At 40.4% G+C, this 20595-nt stretch overlaps 1 protein-coding gene across 1 annotated transcript; it reads right to left on the bottom strand.

The window, feature by feature from the left end:
• Positions 1 to 6: 6 nt before the first annotated feature.
• On the bottom strand, positions 7 to 2496 carry LOC143611618 (tobamovirus multiplication protein 1-like). Its single transcript, XM_077085801.1, has 10 exons — positions 2222 to 2496; positions 1785 to 1875; positions 1642 to 1694; positions 1373 to 1537; positions 1204 to 1276; positions 1072 to 1117; positions 896 to 959; positions 744 to 797; positions 513 to 590; positions 7 to 402 (listed from the first exon to the last, which is right to left on the bottom strand). Exons 1-10 carry the CDS (start codon positions 2381 to 2383, stop codon positions 310 to 312), a joined length of 879 nt encoding a protein of 292 aa, XP_076941916.1. The 5' UTR covers positions 2384 to 2496; the 3' UTR covers positions 7 to 309.
• Between the last annotated feature and the right edge of the window lie 18099 nt (positions 2497 to 20595).

A 20595-nucleotide genomic window follows, 5' to 3' on the forward strand; every position in this document is an offset into this window, starting at 1 on the left:
TATTGGATACCAAATATTCAAGACACTTAAAACAATAATAGCCAAAAATAAGGTTCTTCAAGTCAAGCATTACAATGGTGACCAAATGACAATTTAGGTTCTCGAAGAAATTGATCAAAAAGATTTCTCCAATCCAAGTTGCAACTTGCAATGACAATTGACATATTGCTACCATTATTCTACATCAAACTAGCAACATAAATCTGCATATATTTGAGTCTGCTCAGATCCAATAACATCAAACACTGAATCGACCGTTGAAAGTAAAAGTCAATGGTAACCAGCATACTGCATAGATGCAGGCAGCTACTAACGAATAGGGTGGTACTGAGCTGATACTCTCTTGGGAGGCAGCTTTCGAAGAATGTAGAGCACGAGAGCCGAGGGCAGAATCTCAACCAGCTGTTAAGGAGCAAAAAAAAAGAAATATTAGTAATAGACGGGTCGACAAAGAAACATGAAAACTGTCAAATTTAAGCGAACCAAACTTAAGAATAGCTAGTATAAAGTACCATGTAGAAAATAAAGTTCAAAACCGGATGATCAAGTACGTCCAATGAAGCTTGTGAATCAAAAGCTGATACAACATCCTGCATTTGAAAAAAAATCAAGTTCAAATAAACAAAAAATCACATGGATAGACAACAATCTTTATAACTAATATGCACACACTTGCCAATCCAAAACGTTTACTAATTATTGCCAAACCAAGTTACAGTTGAAGAAGAGTAATCGGATCTTACCACAAAGCCTCTTACAAGAAAACAAGTAAAGCATATTCCCGTCACGGATCCAACCTACAATAAGTAAATCGGAATCAGTTTTTCGCTACTTCTTTTACCATGAATAATCAAAGAATTAACATAAGTTTATGCCAAACATGTTAAGCACCAACCTCATGAAGTTTCTTCTGTCTGCCTTTAGATTCAATAGGAAATCGTCTCAACATGATAAATAACCTAAAAGCATTCGATATAAACATTTACAAACTTGAAATAACCTAAAACTATTTGGTAGCAGGAAGTATTATAAATACTCGATAGAATCACCAAAATGTTTTACAAGTCTCACCTTCCTCCGTAAAGCAGGAAGCCTACTGCAGCCATAAGTGATATAACTGAAGCATAAACATGAAGCAAGAATACATCAGTAAATTAAACAAGGGGTATTTTAGACATTTGACAACTAGTAAAAAAACTTAACCTGCAACAAATATCTTTCCGATGAGTTGCACCAAGCTGCTATCATCCAACCATAGATAAAGCCAAAGACAACCCTAAAGCGAACAACTTGTGTTAAATACATATAAAGATCAAAATAGCAATCAAGTGACAGTTGACTTATTGAACATAAGGGATCACAAACAGCTTACTTGTATCAAATAAACCCCTGCATTAACCGACACATAAATAATCCTGAGATTACCCGTTGGTAAATTCTTAGCCTGGTGATATATCTCAGCCCAAAATAGGACTAGAAGAGTATACGTCGAGAAAAACAGTAGGCCAGGTATTTCCAATAGCATCCAAATGCAAACCTAATAACAAAATTTGATCAAGATTTCAAATTTGTTTTCTTATTTCTAAAAACATATGAAAGTGAAATACTTTCATAAAAATGTAGTAAAAACAGCATACTCGCCTTTGGATGCAAATTGAACACTTGTAAGTGAAACCCAAACACAACAGCACGCACTGCAATAAAACCGAGCGAGTAATACATTTTATACGTGTCACCATGAATCATTTAACAAAAACTAGTCTAATAGATGCTTAATGTTCTACCTCCATTCACAATGAAATTCATGAGGTGGAAAACCTTTTGCGTTGTCCAACCGTACTCGGGCACTCTTAGCTGAATCCTAATCAACTGAATCTGCAATCATGCACATATTCAAAACAAACAATATTATAAGAAATGATCCATCTTTTTATCGATAAATGATTAAATCCAAAAAGGCAAAACTTGCCACACAATATTCACATACAACATGCACAAATCAATATTCATATCAAATCTAATCCCCTAAATCCTTAAAAATATCAATCATTTCAACAATTTCTTAACAATTAACTGTTTAAACAAACACCCAATAGTTTAATAAACCTAATCTATCAAGGGCTAAAAAAAAGCAAGATTGAGGTACAACTATAACAAATACCCAAAATTAACAAACTTAATGACTGGGTTTGATGTAAATCATCTGGGTGAATAAGCTTACAAGAGCAATGGCCGAAACGACGCCGTACGACGCACAAAGAGTGAAAAAGATTCCATCTTGCCACTTTCTTGATTCATTAATCTCATCCCACCAATCAGCCGATACCCAGAAATCAACCATCTTTATCGAAGACAACGGAAAACCCAGCTGGAATCTCGTCATATCTTGATCAAATTCGACCCACAATCACAAATCGGTTGATTGATGGATCGCACAGGCAATCTTGATCAAGAATTGCAATAAAAACGGGTGCTTTAGAGGTGCAAGAAAGAGTACATATTGGGGCAAAAGGTGAAAGAAAGGAAAATGAAAGATGAAGTTGATTAATAGTGAGAAAGAAAGAAAGAAAGAAAGAAAGAAGATTATAGAAGGAAAGAGTTTGTTCACTCTGTAATAATATTATAATAATAATAAAGAGTTAAAGACAAGCTTTATTGTGATTATAAAGTTAGCATTAGTATTGTTTTAAAGTTTTGTAATTTTCAGGTTAAGTTTTTCAAAAACGAACGTGTGCTTTAAAGATTGGTTTTAATTTTGTAATCAAATCTATAAATGTAAATAATTTTATCTCATGTATATAGTATTTTATCTCATGAATATATAAAGTAAACATATCCTGATTTATTTTAAAAAATCTAACAAAAGATGATATTTTGCTATAAAGAAAGAACTTAATCATGTAAAGTTAAATACAGCTGATTGGTTTGATTTTCTGGTTTAATAGTTAATCCTGATTTGAAGTTTTAAATCGGTTGTTGAAGAAACACTAACCGGACCCCGGGCAGATTACGGGTAACCTGGGGGTTAGATAGATGTTTCCCACGAGGGGTTAGACCCGGCAAAGATGGTTCTTCTGATAACCTGCAAAACAGACACCGTGAGCTTGTCACTGAGAAGGGGGGGGGGGGTTCCTCCTTGTGACCACCCTCCGGCGTGAGAATCAGACTAGATTGCTCTTTAAATATAAATGTATATTAAGAGATTGCTAGAGCAGATATCAGGTATAATATGATAAGATATGTTAAGATGAGATGATCATACCATTTGTGGTATTTATAGCCGAAGGTAGGTTTCCAAGGAGGTGTGGCCTGCTGAATAGTATTCCTGTTCCACCAACAGTGGCCTACGCACGTGCCATGCTGGTAGTTGGTGGGTAGGCAGCGGCTGATAGTGACCAGGCCTGTTGTGTACTATTCCTTTTTCACCAACTACAGGCTATGCACGTGGTATGTCAGGAGTTGGTGAGTAGGTAGCGGCTAATAGTGACATACAGTACAAGAGCATGCTGCTCGCCATACTGTTGTCAATGAGCTGTCGTATCTTTGGACAGATCTTTTGCCCATACCTCGTCAGGTACAGTAAAAGATCCTCAGTATCGTACGGACTGGCTCATTTGGGCGGGAGTATTCCCCCTCCCGCCTTTGTGCGGGACTGTTCCCGGCTTGCTCATTCCTTCTTCAGGTGACTGCTGAATTATTATGAGAGTTAAGCCTTGTGCGTGTAGCCATGCTGCGCGGGTGGCCTTCCCTGATGGCCGGTATCCGTAACTGCGGGAACAGGCGGAGTACCTGGAAACCATTGGGAGGCGTTTCCTGCGGGGACAGCTTGCGTACCGCACGTGAGGACGTCACGTCTCTGAGCGTGGTGGGTCCTGCTGATCCAGTTGGTTTCTGCGCAGACGTTCCTTTAGTTTAGTCTTGCGGGTTCAACCGCGCAGACGTCCGTTAAGGAGTCTTGCGGGTTGAACTGCGCAGACGTCCCTTTTCAAGGTGAGTCTGTGGGTCCAACTGGGCTCTGCTGGGACCTACCTCTTCAAGTCCCCCCAGTCCAATGTTCTTCTCATGAATGTTTAATAAAGTGAGGTGAACTTTTGGACTTAAGCAAAGGGTTTTTGAAAAGAGTTTAGTTTTAAGGTTTTTCATGGGGATTCTTCCCGCGGAAGTCCTAATGTCACGCAGAATTTCCCACTGTTCTGCTTGATCTTTGGGTATGATGCGGGTAGGTCTGTAACCTCCTCGCAAGTCAGGAGCGTTGAGTACCTCTTGTGTAGATTCTCCATGAGGTTTTGGTAGTTTTGAACATAGTGATCAATTATGTTAAAACCACCAATTCCATCTTGAAGTTTCAAACAATCTAGTTCTCGACGTTCCCGCTATGCGGGGATGTTATTCCCGTTTGCGCAAGCATGGCCCAGAAGATCCTTCTTGGTTTCATTTCCCTGCGGAGTGCTAGGTATGTGAAGGGTTTTGCCTTGACACTGTACCCGCACTCGTCTTATAGTTACTTTACTCCCAAGGTATTCCTGGCATCAATTCCCTGCAGGTGCTAGGTATGTGAAAGGTTTTGCCTTAACACTGTACCCGCACCCGTCTTATAGTTACTTGGTTGCCGAGGTATTCCTGGCGTCAATTCCCTGCAGGTGCTAGGTATGTGAAGGGTTTTGCCTTAACACTGTACCCGCACCCGTCTTATAGTTACTTGGTTGCCGAGGTATTCTTGGCTTCAATTCCCTGCGGGTGCTAAGTATGTGAAGGGTTTTGCCTTGACACTGTACCCGCACCCGTCTTATAGTTACTTGGTTGCCGAGGTAAGGGGTATATTCCCGCTTACTTTTGAATCTTTGAGACTTGCGTTATAAACGTTATATGAATTGCGCATGCATATTTTAGTTTATTTTAGCAATTTTCCCAGTGTTTTGGATAAGTTAACCGTTCGACGCGTGGTTGTCAATAGGTTCGGTTTCTTATGATTTGTGCGGTTAGGACCGGCACTTTCATTTAGTGGAATGACCAAAGTTTACCTATGACTGACCTGCGTGAAGGTTTGCCGTTTTTTGGGTTTATGCGGGTTTTGCCGCCTTCCCCACGCAACGACTTTCCTCGTAATTATGCGGTGAAGACCGGCATATCCGTGTGGAAAGTTTCCAAGTATAAATGTAAAATCATCAGCGTCAATGTTCTAAGGAGAATCATTTCCATTAAAAGTGGCTCTGGGCCTTTTACAAATTTGGAATTGATCTACATGTAACACTTGCGTAATTGAGCTCCGTTCCATGTTCTTGGGACGGGGGTGCCATCGAGCCTTTCGAGCCGGTATGCGCCCTTTCCCAGCACTTGTTTGATAACGTACGGACCTTCCCAGACAGGAGTCAGCTTTCCTGGGCGATCTTGGTTCGAAGCCTCGTTGTTACGCAATATGTAGTCTCCTACATTGAAGTTGCAGAGTTTTACCCGCGTGTTGTAGTACTTTTGCATTTGTCGTTTGTAGTTCTCTTCACGCATTGCGGCTAAGTCTATGCGTTCCTCGGTTAGCATAAGGTCTAACCGTCTTTCCGCATTATTGTCCTCTGGTTGAATCATGACCCTTGGTGAGGGTAAACCAATTTCGACCGGGACCATGGCTTCAGTGCCATAAGTGAGGCTGAACGGGGTTTCTCCCGTACTTGCCTTTTTCATCGTTCTGTGTGCCCAAAGTACGTGTGGAACTTCGTCCACCCAGCCGGATCTGTGTTTCAATAGTCTTCTCTTTATGCCGTCGACGATGCTCCTATTTGCTCTTTCCACCTCACCATTACCCTGCGGGTGCGCCACCGAGGTAAAGGTGTAGGTGATTTGAAGTTCTTTAAGCCACTGTTGTAGCTTCTTGTCAGCAAAGTTGGTGCCGTTATCGCTCACCAAATTCTGTGGGAGCCCGAAACGACAAATGATAAATTCCCAAACGAATTTTTTGATATGTTTCGCGGTCGTTTGGGCTAAGGGTTTTGCTTCTATCCACTTGGTGAAGTAGTCGATAGCGACCACTAGAAACTGGACGTTCCCTGCTGCTGTGGGAAATGGGCCAGTCACGTCGATGGCCCACTTCTGAAATGGCCATGCAGAGGTGACTGGAACAAGTTCATTCTTCGGGCGATGCGTGTTGGGTGCGTAGAGCTGACAAGACCTGCATTTTCTGATGTACGCCAGCGCATCCGTATGCATCCCCGGCCAAAAGTATACCGCGTTGTTTAGCTTAGCTACAACTGCGCGTGGACCTGCATGTGACATCTGCCCCGATCCGACCCGACCCAGGTACCCGTTTCTCTGACCCGATCTCTTTCTTTTATGATTTAATATTTATACTTATATTTTACTTTTAATAATAATATATATTTTCCTTCCCGCCTCTTTCTCTCTCTTTCTTTCCGCCGTCCCGTCCCTCTCCTTCTCTCTTTCCGCTCTCTTTTCCCTCTTGTCGCCGTCCCGCCCTTACGCCTTGTTTCCCTCTTTTTCTTCTAACTCTTTGCTTGTCCTTTGTTCCTTCCCGCCTAAGGTTGTCTGCGCAGCTCCACGCGCCAGACCCCTTACAAGGAATCCTGCGTGAAGACCACCTGTTTCAGCGATACGCGAGACGAACTCTTCTCGCAGCGCGCTAAGAATTGTAATTCTTCTCGCAGCGCGCTAAGAACGGTAGTTCTTCCCGCGACGCGCTAAGGACTGTAGTTCTTCTCGCAGCGCGCTAAGAATCGAAGTTCATCCCTCGATGCGCGAAGAATTATAGTTCTTCCCGCGGCGCGCTAGGAATTTTAGTTCCTCCCGCGGCGCGCTAAGAAATGTGATTCTTCCCGCGGCGCGCTTAGAAATGTAGTTCTTTCCGCGACGCGTTAAGGTTGGTTCTGTCTGCCTTCGCGCTCGCGCTCTCTTGACCTTCTGTGTCTGCCTTCGCGCCTTAGCCTTCTCGCGCTGAACCCTTTGAGTTTCCTTCTGTTTAATCTAGTCGTTATCTTTTGTTTTGTCTTGTTTTATTTGTTTTGGAATCTTTTCCCCTTTTTCTGGATTCATGTCTCCTAGGGTTTCTCTATAAATAATAGTAATATTTTCATAAACACTACACACACAAAACACTTAATCTCTCCTGTTCTCTTGCCCCTTGCTCTCTCTGCCGTCTTCCTCTCTGCCTCCGTCTTCCTCCCTGTTCTGCCCTGCTTTTCCGGTAATATATATATATTATATATAATAATTTACTTATTAATTATGCTAACTTATAATCAAGACTTAAATCAATTCATTAAAACAATAATCTTATTTATAGGTTAACTTGTGCTTGTTTAAAGTTGGTTCTTGCTTTATCTTACACCGCATCGTTTATCAAGTGAGTAATCTCGTACCTAATCCCTTTTTGCTTTTAATGTTTTGGGATGTTCATGTGTTCATACAAACTTAGAGTCTTAAACTTGTTTATGAACTTTAGTCGCGCAGTATCCCATGTGTTGAGGACGTAGACTTGGCTGTTTATTTGTATGTGTGGATCATTAACCGTCTTGTCGGTCTATTCCGCAGTTTTCATGGTACCATTAGATGAACACGGGAGAACTATCATTTATGATTTTCTCTTTTGTTTGCACATACACAGTTTGTCTTGTTTGTGAGCTCAATTGTGAGCACTGGCAGTCTTATGAATCTTAGAGTTGGTCCCGATCAGATTACACCCTTGTTGAAAACCAGACATACACATGTTGCGCGCAGATTTATGGTTATCTATGTATTGTATTAAACTTGATTTCTCACCAACACGCAAGTGTTTGACGTTTATTTTAACACATGTTCAGGTTTGCAGTAGCTGTTTTGGAGCTTGTGGACACATAGGAAGTTTCTTTATTTTGGACCTAGATTAAAATGTATCAAGACAAGTTTTTGCTGTTCGAATATTATGATTTATAATATATTGATTTATGATGTTTTATGTTATCTCTTGTTTACCCTGCGCGTGCGCGAATGAATGTATTTATTAAATATTGACACCCAATAGTGTCACGAGTAATGAAACAATATGTGGCGCCCCGATGTATAATCCGCCTTTGGTCGGGGTGTTACAGATTGGTATCAGAGCTCGTTGACTTTAGGATAGGTGGTTAGACGTAACGGCCTAGAATACCTAAGAGTCCCTTCTCGCGCATGAGAGAAATCTCATGTTTGCGCGCTTATTGTTAATTACTCGTTATTTATGAATATGCTCGCACTTGCGCAGTATATGATTTTATTTCGCGATATTTCGATTTTTGTTGAATTTCGATTTTTATTGATTTTTCTTACATATTCGTTTGTTGGGTTTGAAAATCCGAAAAGTCATGGTGATACATGAATAGTTGATTTTCAATTTCCATTTACGATTATGTTCCGAGGTTGGAAACTTGAAAAGTCATGGTGATACATGAATTGTCAACCTCCAATACTCATTTTCTTGTGTATTTTATATTGAAGATTGAAAAGTCATGGTGATACATGAATCGTCAATCTCCAATACTCGTTTGCTCGTATATTTTAAATTGGGAATTCGGAAAGTCATGGTGATACATGAATTGTCGATTCTTGATTCGAATTTGTTACCTTTATTAAGTCTGCATTTAGGGTCATTTATTTTACTTTAACTTTTGACAGTAACTGACCCTGCGAAACCAAGCTTTATAAAGTTATACTTTGCGATAAAACCAAGATATTAACTAAAATTAAAATTTTTATAGAATGCCTCCGCTATCTCGCCGATTTCAGAGAAGAGAAGCCTCGCGCATGCGTAGACAGCAACGTTCCCAGGAAATGGCCGCCGCGATAGCCCAAGCCTTGAGCCAAAACAATACCTCCAGTTATAACATTAAGTCCTTTAACGCGGGTAACCCTCCAAAGTTCACAGGACTTGAAGGAGCCACCGTGATGCTCCAGTGGCTTGAGAAAATAGAAAACACTTTCCTCCACACCCAATGCCCCTCAGACAGACGAACCCTGTATGCTTCCAGTGTCCTGGAATCCAGAGCGCTTACATGGTGGAATGGAGTAGCTCATGCGCGTGGCGCAGAAGCTGCTTCCAGCATGCTCTGGGAGGAATTTAAGGAAATTCTTACGCGAGAATTCTGCCCTCCCAACGAAGTTAAGCGCCTGGAGGAAGAATTCTGGAACTTGAAGCAATACAGCGGCGAAGCGCGCGAGTACGCGACGCGCTTCCATGAACTAAGTTTGCTTGTCCCTCACCTTGTTACCCCTTCCCGCCGAGCCATAGAGAAATTCCTTGGGAGTCTCCCCATGGAAATTCAAGATTCTGTATGGGCCAGAAACCCAGTAACCCTCTCTGACGCCATCGAGTTGGCCGCCGTGCTCAGCGACAACCATGTCAGAGCAGGAACCCTGTTCCTGCGGGGAACAGAGAAAACCAAACCCGCCAAGACTGTCCCTGAACCCGCAGAAACCAAACCAGAACCCTCAAACCGTAACAACCTCAAGCGCAGGCGCAAGGCCTATGCCCTTACCAACCCGCCCATTGTCCAGCAACCCATTTATCAACCTCCAGTTTATGCGCCTAACCCTCTGTCAGCCTACCCAACACCTCCTGTAGTTCACAACTATGCCTTAACCAATCCAGCACTCCCTGCCCCGCCAACTAAGAAACCTTACACAGGAAACCAACCCTTTTGCCCAACCTGTAGACTTCACCACCCAACCCAAACCCCGTGTCGACAATGTAACCGATGTGGCCGCGTTGGTCACTCTGCCGAATACTGTAGAGTCCCTCTCGCCAACCCAATTGCGCCAATACCACCAGTCTACCCGCAGAACCCACAACCAACCTACCAAAACCCACGACCCAGATCGTGCTTTAACTGCGGTGATCCCAGTCATTTCCGGAACGCGTGCCCAAGACTACAAGTTCAGATTACGCAAGCGAATCCGGTGAACCAGATTTCAAACCAAGTAGCGCGTGGCCGAGCTTTTAACATAACCGCGCACCAAGCGCAAGCGAATAATGACGTAGTTAATGGTACATTTTTGCTTAACGGATTTTATGCTTCTGTACTTTTTGATACTGGCGCCGATCGAAGTTTTATCTCTCGCGCCTTCGAGCAGAAGCTTGCGCGACCGCGCAACGATTTAAAAGAAGATTTTTCAGTTGAATTGGCTAATGGTGAAATTATTTTAATAAACTCGGTGATTAAAGATTGCACGCTTAACCTTAACGAAAACGATTTTCTGATTGACCTCATCCCTATGTCTCTTGGAAGCTTTGATGTTATCATTGGTATGGACTGGCTCTCGAAGAATCGCGCCGAAGTTATTTGCGCCAAGAAGATGATTCGCATACCTCGAGAAAATGGTGATCTTCATATTTACGGCGAAAAACCCTCCAGTGGTCTTAAACTTATGTCTTGCGCCGAAGCCCAAAGACTCATGCGGAAGAAGTGTATTGCATTTCTAGCCCATGTGGTTAAACCTGCTGAAGAAAAGAAGCTTCGCGATATCCCTGTTGTGCGTGATTTCCCTGAAGTTTTTCCTGATGATCTTCCTGGTATCCCCCCCGCTCGTGAAGTCGAGTTCCGTATTGATCTTGTCCCTGGTGCTTCCCCCGTAGCCAAATCTCCTTATCGTCTTGCACCCGCTGAGATGCAAGAATTGGCAAGCCAACTTCAAGAGTTGACTGCTAAAGGATTCATTCGCCCTAGCTCTTCGCCCTGGGGTGCTCCGGTGTTGTTCGTTAAAAAGAAAGATGGATCGTTTCGCATGTGTATTGATTACCGCGAGTTGAACAAACTCACCATTAAAAACCGGTATCCCTTACCGCGTATTGACGACCTCTTTGATCAACTCCAAGGTGCCTCTTGTTTCTCGAAGATTGATCTCCGCTCTGGCTATCACCAGTTGCGCATCCGCGATGAAGATGTTCCGAAGACTGCTTTTCGAACTCGTTATGGCCATTTTGAATTCTTGGTCATGTCCTTCGGTTTAACCAACGCACCCGCCGTTTTCATGGATCTAATGAATCGGGTGTGTAGGCCTTTCTTGGATAAATTCGTGATTGTGTTTATCGATGATGTTCTGGTGTATTCTAAGACTAAGGCCGAGCATGAGCAACATCTCCGATTGGTATTGCAAAAGCTTAGAGCTGAGCAACTCTATGCTAAGCTTTCCAAGTGCGAATTCTGGTCTGATGAAGTACAGTTTCTTGGTCATGTTGTCAACAAGATGGGTATTCATGTCGACCCATCCAAAATTGAAGCAATCAAGAACTGGATTACGCCATCCTCTCCTTCTGAGATCCGTTCCTTTCTGGGCTTAGCTGGTTATTACCGGCGCTTCATTTCGAACTTCTCGAAGATCGCTTTGCCTTTAACAGCTCTAACGCACAAAGGTAAACCGTATATTTGGGGCTCGAAGCAAGAAGAAGCCTTTCTGACGCTCAAGCGTTTGTTGTGTGAAGCTCCTGTCCTTGCGCTACCTGAGGGTAATGATGATTTTGTCGTGTACTGCGATGCCTCCAACCAAGGTCTCGGTTGTGTTCTTATGCAACGAGGCAAGGTCATCGCTTACGCATCAAGGCAACTCAAGGTTCATGAAAAGAATTATACAACTCACGACCTCGAACTTGGTGCAGTTGTTTTTGCCTTAAAGATCTGGAGACACTACCTCTATGGTACTAAGTGTATCCTCTACACTGACCATAAAAGCCTTCAGCATATCTTTGATCAAAAGGAACTTAACATGAGGCAACGCCGATGGAACGAACTCATCAGCGATTACGATTGTGAGATCCGGTATCATCCTGGTAAGGCTAATGTGGTAGCCGATGCGCTCAGCCGAAAACCCTGCCAGCTTAACTGTATCTTGCCGCGCACGCAGCTTCACTTCGCGCCGATTCAAAGCAACCTTGAATCGCGTATTCGTGACGCGCAGCGCGCATCCATCAGTAATGGTAACCTTCGCGCCGAGTTAGCGTGTGGCGCGGAAGCACACTTTGTCCCTAATCTGAGTGGAATTCTCTGCTATCTCAATCGCATCTGGATTCCCTTTGATGAGAATCTTCGCGCTGATATCCTGAGTGAAGCGCACAAATCTCGGTATTCTATTCATCCTGGCGCTGATAAGATGTACAAGGATTTGCGCATTACTTATTGGTGGCCCGGTATGAAAAAGGATATTGCTGTGTTCGTAGCTAGATGCCTGACTTGTTCTAAAGTAAAAGCTGAACACCAACGCCCATCTGGTTTGCTCGAACAACCAGAAATTCCTACGTGGAAATGGGAATGTGTAGCGATGGACTTTATTACCAAGTTACCTTTGACAGCAAGCAAACATGATAGCATTTGGGTAATAGTGGATCGATTGACTAAGTCTGCTCACTTTCTGCCCATTCGTGAAAACTACCGTGTTGAGCAACTCGCGCAGCTTTATGTCAAGGAAATTGTCTGCCGCCATGGTACTCCTTTGAGCATCATATCCGATCGCGATGGCCGTTTTATATCTCGCTTTTGGAAATCTCTCCAATCTGCGCTAGGAACTCGCTTGGACATGAGTACGGCATATCATCCCCAGACTGACGGTCAGTCTGAGCGAACTATTCAGACTCTTGAGGATATGCTTCGATCTTGTGTTCTTGATTTTGGAGGTAATTGGGATTCACACCTGCCTTTGATCGAGTTCTCTTATAATAACAGCTATCATTCCAGTATCGGTATGGCCCCATTTGAAGCACTTTACGGTCGTAAGTGCCGCTCCCCGATTTGTTGGAGCGAAGTGGGTGAAGCTCAAATCACAGGACCCGAACTTGTTCAAGAGACAACCGATAAAATCGCCAAGATCCGTGATCATCTGCTGACTGCCAGAAGCCGACAGAAGAGTTACGCAGATCGTAGGCGAAAGCCTCTCGAATTTCAAGTTGGTGATCTTGTTCTCCTCAAAGTGTCGCCTTGGAAAGGTGTTGTCCGCTTTGGGAAGAAGGGTAAGCTTGCTCCTCGTTATGTTGGTCCATTCAAGATTCTCGCGCGTGTGGGAAAAGTTGCCTACAGACTTGACCTGCCGCCCGCGCTCAGTAATGTGCATCCAACGTTCCATGTATCCAATCTCAAGAAGTGTTTAGCTGACGAGAACCTTCACATTCCACTTGATGAAGTTCAAGTTGATGAAACTATGCATTTCGTTGAGAAGCCTGTTGAGATTATGGATCGCGAGGTAAAGCAGACCAAGCGCAGTCGTATCCCTATCGTGAAAGTTCGTTGGGAGTCCAAGCGCGGAGCCGAGTTTACATGGGAAAGGGAAGATCAAATGAAGATCAAGTACCCGCACCTGTTCTCTGCGCAACCTACTTCGAGATAAATTTCGGGACGAAATTTCTTAAAGTAGGGGAGACTGTGACATCTGCCCCGATCCGACCCGACCCAGGTACCCGTTTCTCTGACCCGATCTCTTTCTTTTATGATTTAATATTTATACTTATATTTTACTTTTAATAATAATATATATTTTCCTTCCCGCCTCTTTCTCTCTCTTTCTTTCCGCCGTCCCGTCCCTCTCCTTCTCTCTTTCCGCCCTCTTTTCCCTCTTGTCGCCGTCCCGCCCTTACGCCTTGTTTCCCTCTTTTTCTTCTAACTCTTTGCTTGTCCTTTGTTCCTTCCCGCCTAAGGTTGTCTGCGCAGCTCCACGCGCCAGACCCCTTACAAGGAATCCTGCGTGAAGACCACCTGTTTCAGCGATACGCGAGACGAACTCTTCTCGCAGCGCGCTAAGAATTGTAATTCTTCTCGCAGCGCGCTAAGAACGGTAGTTCTTCCCGCGACGCGCTAAGGACTGTAGTTCTTCTCGCAGCGCGCTAAGAATCGAAGTTCATCCCTCGACGCGCGAAGAATTATAGTTCTTCCCGCGGCGCGCTAGGAATTTTAGTTCCTCCCGCGGCGCGCTAAGAAATGTGATTCTTCCCGCGGCGCGCTTAGAAATGTAGTTCTTTCCGCGACGCGTTAAGGTTGGTTCTGTCTGCCTTCGCGCTCGCGCTCTCTTGACCTTCTGTGTCTGCCTTCGCGCCTTAGCCTTCTCGCGCTGAACCCTTTGAGTTTCCTTCTGTTTAATCTAGTCGTTATCTTTTGTTTTGTCTTGTTTTATTTGTTTTGGAATCTTTTCCCCTTTTTCTGGATTCATGTCTCCTAGGGTTTCTCTATAAATAATAGTAATATTTTCATAAACACTACACACACAAAACACTTAATCTCTCCTGTTCTCTTGCCCCTTGCTCTCTCTGCCGTCTTCCTCTCTGCCTCCGTCTTCCTCCCTGTTCTGCCCTGCTTTTCCGGTAATATATATATATTATATATAATAATTTACTTATTAATTATGCTAACTTATAATCAAGACTTAAATCAATTCATTAAAACAATAATCTTATTTATAGGTTAACTTGTGCTTGTTTAAAGTTGGTTCTTGCTTTATCTTACACCGCATCGTTTATCAAGTGAGTAATCTCGTACCTAATCCCTTTTTGCTTTTAATGTTTTGGGATGTTCATGTGTTCATACAAACTTAGAGTCTTAAACTTGTTTATGAACTTTAGTCGCGCAGTATCCCATGTGTTGAGGACGTAGACTTGGCTGTTTATTTGTATGTGTGGATCATTAACCGTCTTGTCGGTCTATTCCGCAGTTTTCATGGTACCATTAGATGAACACGGGAGAACTATCATTTATGATTTTCTCTTTTGTTTGCACATACACAGTTTGTCTTGTTTGTGAGCTCAATTGTGAGCACTGGCAGTCTTATGAATCTTAGAGTTGGTCCCGATCAGATTACACCCTTGTTGAAAACCAGACATACACATGTTGCGCGCAGATTTATGGTTATCTATGTATTGTATTAAACTTGATTTCTCACCAACACGCAAGTGTTTGACGTTTATTTTAACACATGTTCAGGTTTGCAGTAGCTGTTTTGGAGCTTGTGGACACATAGGAAGTTTCTTTATTTTGGACCTAGATTAAAATGTATCAAGACAAGTTTTTGCTGTTCGAATATTATGATTTATAATATATTGATTTATGATGTTTTATGTTATCTCTTGTTTACCCTGCGCGTGCGCGAATGAATGTATTTATTAAATATTGACACCCAATAGTGTCACGAGTAATGAAACAATATGTGGCGCCCGATGTATAATCCGCCTTTGGTCGGGGTGTTACACTGCATGTATCCCACAGATGCCTTCGTGTACTTCCCTTAGGAGGTAGTTGGCATCTTGGTCGTCAACGCATCTGAGGAGGGGGCCAAGAAAGTTACGTCTGTAAAGGACGTCATCAATGAGTTGATAGTTCAGTGCTTTACAGCGTAGTTTTCTTGCCTGTGTTTTTGACTCTGGTAGTATGCCCGCCGCAAGGTAATTTATTATTGGTGTCATCCACGTTTCTGTGCCGGTTTGGATGACACAGACTTCCTTGTGTGGGACTGATGGTGCTCCCAGGAGTTCAATGCGGATGTCCTTTCCCAAGTGAGTGAAAGCTAATGACGCAAGCTTGCTTAACGCATCCGCAGATTTGTTTTCGCTACGCTTGACGTGTATGACTTTACAATCATTAAATCGCGCATGAGGGTTTTTGCTTGAGCGAGGTACAGGGCCATTGTGTCGTTCACGGCCGTGTACGTCCCGTTTATCTGATTGGCAACTAACATGGAATCCACATGGGCTTCCAAGTTCTTTACTCCCATTTTACGCGCAGTCCTCAACCCGGCCAAGAATGCTTCATACTCAGCTTCGTTATTCGTACTTGGAAAGTCTAGTCGAATAGCGTAAGTGTATTCTTGGCCTGTTGGGTTGGTAAGTTTTAACCCTGCGCCTGAGCCCTCGCTGCTGGCCGCTCCATCAGTGTAAAGTCGCCAGACTTCATCGATGTCTAGTGCTGGAGAGGGCTGAGCCTCGTCCTGGCACTCTTTCTCCCGCGATGCGGGGACTTCGGCAATAAAGTCGGCCAAGACCTGGCCTTTTATAGCTGGCCTTGGCTTGTATTTTATCGCGTATTCTTCCAATTCTATTGCCCATTTGGCTAGGCGTCCCGAAAGTTCGGGTTTGCCTAAAACGTAAAGTGTAAACGGAACCGAACATTTAGAATTTTTCTTTATTAGTATATGTACAAGTATTTTTATTTATTTGTTTATTTTTGGAGTATGTGGTTACTGGTTAGATCGCACACACAGTGAGTTTTTTGAAGATCTACTGCCTAGGCCGCCCCCATCATGTGGCTTTGTCTTTGGTAGTTTGAGGACGGAAGGTAAAAAAACACGAAGGTGGGTCCTATTAATTTTTTCTATTTGTTTTGTCTTTTTTATTTTTTTATCTTTTTTTTTTCATTTTCGAAACAAAATCGAAGTATATTTACGAAGTTTGTATTTTTATACAATCATGTTTGTAAAGTATATAAATGTATGCGGTTATTAAATTTATATAGTGAATTCATTAACTTATAGCAAATTAAGTTGTGTTTGAACTTTGAAGTGTATAAACGTTGAGTTACGTTAAAACTTTAAATAGACTTTAAATACCTTTCTATATAATAGACCTTTCTACAAACTTTTGATAATTAAATTTTAATATTTTATTATTGTACTATCTAAACACACGTTGGTATAAACAAATATAAAAGATATGGAAAATGTAACAATGATTGTGCTATGAATGCATTTGTCTATCGCACGTTTGTAAGGAAGTTTGTGGGTGCAATATATCATGTGACCATGCACGTTTACGGGCGTTTGTAAGTGTATTCACCACACATTAAAAAAAATTCAAGACCGAAAAGTTAAATCGGTAAACTTAATTGGTCTGGGCGTCCCATCTTTTTATTATTCTAACGCCTTTGACTGGGAGTTCAAAACTCTAAGTCCTTGCAACAACGGGCAAGTAGCACCCACAATGTGTTTAAATTTGTTTACTTGACCATAAGCGTCTAAAAGAGGTTTTTGTTCTAGCCGGTTGATTGCTCTAGCCGTAGAAAATGATAATCGACATATGATGATTGTAGTAACTGATCGACAACATGAGGCTATGATAAAGTGCCTCAACTAGGTATTGTTATTGATACCAAATTTTTAAACATGTTATTGTTTTCGTGTATGTTGGCGGAGAGATACGACGAGATAAAGCGTGCTTATCTCAAGTTTCACGTTAAGTGTACTGTTAAGGTTAATCTTGATACTTATAACACAGTGATCAAGTCGTTTTGTGAGTCGGGTGTGTCCAGTTAGGGTGCAAACGAGGCAAGCCCGAGCTCGACTAGGCTCGCTCGTTTTGAGCTCTATTTTCAAAACTCAAACTCTGCTCGTGAGTAGATTTTCAAGGTCAGCTTGTTTATTATTTTTATATATTTATATTATTTTTTTATTATAATTTTATGTATAAAATAATATATATACTTAGTTATTTTTATTTATTTTTTCATAACATTATATATATTAATTAATAACTATTAAATATATACTTTATAAAATTATATTAATGACATGCTCATTTAGGCTCGCGAGCTGGCTCCAACTCGATAAGTGAAGCTCGGGCTCGTTAATTAAACGAGCTTACTTTTAGGCTTGAACTTGGGCTCGATTAAGCTCAGCTCGATCGGGCTTTTTAACGAGTCCAGCTTGTGTTATTCGGTGATTGATGAGATGGTTAGAAAGGGTTGTAAGCCGCGCACAACTACGTTTGGTATTTTAATAGCAGGGTTTTATAAAGATACTGATTTAGTGATTTATGTTTGATCTCTTTAAAGACACTGATTAATGTTTGGAACATGCATGATGGCAAAGTAGTCAAAAGATCAAAACTTGATGGAGGTTGTAAACATGGAAATGCGGGTTAAATATTATCATATATTCAAACAGAGTGAAGATTAAGAATATGCGATGAAGCACAAATGTAGCAAATGGTCTTGTTGACTATTATAAAAGGCAGTAGTGTTGTGATTCATGCCACAAAGCTGTTGGGAGACCTTGACATTTATAATGGCCTCCTGGCCTGGTGATTCTTATTTCTTACTACCAACCTTCTGCTGCATTTATTGAGCAGACATGCACACTGATGATATAAGGTGGGTGTAGTGATAACATATTGACACATGAATACAAGTTATTTAAGTATGAAAGAGCATTTGTCTCAAAGATATTTGGTGGAGCAATAGCCAATAGGTGCTCTTTTACTTTAGAGGTTGTTTGTTTAAATCCTCTAGCTGGTTTGGTGGATTTAAGAGTTGAATATTAGTTGTTATAAAAAAATGTTATCTATTTATTCTAATAAAATAATTTAAGACACATGTCTTGTTGATTCATTCATAACCTAAATTTCTAGATCAAACTATTATATTTTTAATGAAAACATATTTATGTCAGCTAATCAAAACATATCAATTCACCCCTTAATCTAATATAACTATATTATTAAATCAACAAAAGTTGTCCACATGACATTCAACTAGGCACTCCACATATGATGTCAAGTAGATATCATGTCACTATTTTCTATTATATTATGACCCATGACCCGTTTTTTTATTATAACCTATGACCCGTAAGGCTTTATAAAATTTTAAAAAATATATTATTGTGTGATACGGGTTTCAAACCCAAGACCTTATGTTTCAAACCAAATGTGCTTACCAACATCACTAAAATAGTAATTGTGTTTGACTTCTTGACTTGACATATATAAATGTGATTTCTCTTCAAGTATAAAACCAAAATTATATTTAATTGTTAACATTTTCATAATTCATAATATGACATTGTCTTTTCATATCTCTTTAACACAACCATTTAAGATTGTTCATCGTTTTTCTCTTTATTTTAAAATATAATATATTTTTATTTATTTTCTTTTACAACAAAACCTTAGTCTTTGTAAATTTAGTTTTTTAATATGTGACAACATTTTTTATAAATATCATTTTTATACACACAATATTTAATATAACAATATCGATATGAATGTTTTATTTGAAATAAATGAAACATCAAGATTTGGTTTTCAACTTATAATTATAGTGCATAATATATTAAAAACTTAATAAAGAAAATCATAAATAAAATTATTATATGAAACAATTGAATTTACGTAACATATAATAGTTTTATATTTTGATTATATTTTTCACCCGTGTGGAATACAGGCTCTAACCTAGTTAAATAAATTAATTACCTAAATTATAAGGATTAAATCAAAACATATCAATCCACCATTAATCAAATAATTAATTACCTAAATTATAGGGATTAAAAATATACGAGTAGTTATGCCAATATAATCAAAATATTTAGCTATTTAATGAAATTAGATATACCTTTTTTTATTAAATCAATTTATATACAATTTTAAATATACGAGATGAACGTGATAAAATTCAGTAAATGATATGTAGGTGTAAGAGGATAAATACAATAAGAAATTATGATTAAATGATAATTTTATTCTCACATATTCATTCTGTGTACCTCCATGAGTTTATGAAGTTTTCATCTACTCTTTCAAAACTGTAACACAAAAATGTGTTCTATTCACACATTGCCTACACAAACTAACAATCTGTGTAGGCAATATATAAAACTACCTACACGGTACATGTATAAATTTGTATATAATAAAATAAAAAGTTTTTTATTTTATACATAAAAAAATGATTATGTAGTTGAGGTATTTAACAAATTATGAATGAAAATATCGATATATAATTAAAATGATATTTGAATGAAAAAACTGCGTATTAGTCGATCCACTGAACCAGCTCATAAATTCGGTCTTGGAGGCTTCCATAGAATATTATAAGACCCTACGAAAGAACCGGATCAAGAAAAAGACCGTAGACCTACCCCTGAGGCTCGTTTTTCTCTAAATCACGAGTTCTTATACACATTGTATCAAATAAACTAGAAATTTTAGCAAATGCGAAGGTTTAACTATTGAATCATAATATTGAGGGTCGGTTGAGAATCAGTTTCTTAGTCATCCCACGAGTCGCTAATGGCCCCGTTAACTGAAAAAATAAAGCCTAACCATAATAGCCAGCTCTGCATAGGGAAAACAAAATGGACACTCTCAAAATGAAGAAATGGAAGCCCAAAATGAAGAAATGAAAACCCTATGTGCCAAAGAAAAATAAAATGAGAGACTCACCATCTTAATCATTCTACAAGTCCCTACTAGGCCAAAAAAAAATATTCAAATAGTATGTATTTATTTGTTATTTTTTTTTTCTCAGAATCATTGGTTCTCATACACATAATATCAAATAAAGTATAAATTTTGGTAAATACGACTACTTAACTATTGACCAAAATATTGAGGGTAAATTGAGAGAATAAGCTTCTTTGTCATCCCACGAGTCGCTAACAGACCCTTTAAGTGAAAACAAACGCCTAACGATGGTTGCCAGCCCCGCATAGGGAAAACAAAATGGACTCTCTTAAAATGAAGAAATGGAAGACCAAAATGAAGAAATGAAAACCCTACGTGCCAAAGAAAAATAAAATGAGAGACTCACCATCTTAATCATCCCACGAGTCCCTGCTAGGCCCAAAAATAAAAAAAAATCCAAATAGTCTATATTTATTATTTTTTTCTCAAAA

The sequence above is a fragment of the Bidens hawaiensis genome, unplaced genomic scaffold (genome assembly GCF_021521415.1).
Source record: "Bidens hawaiensis isolate Kalapana, Puna unplaced genomic scaffold, B.hawaiensis_p1.1 tig00002236_1, whole genome shotgun sequence".
NCBI classification, from domain to species: domain Eukaryota; kingdom Viridiplantae; phylum Streptophyta; class Magnoliopsida; order Asterales; family Asteraceae; genus Bidens; species Bidens hawaiensis.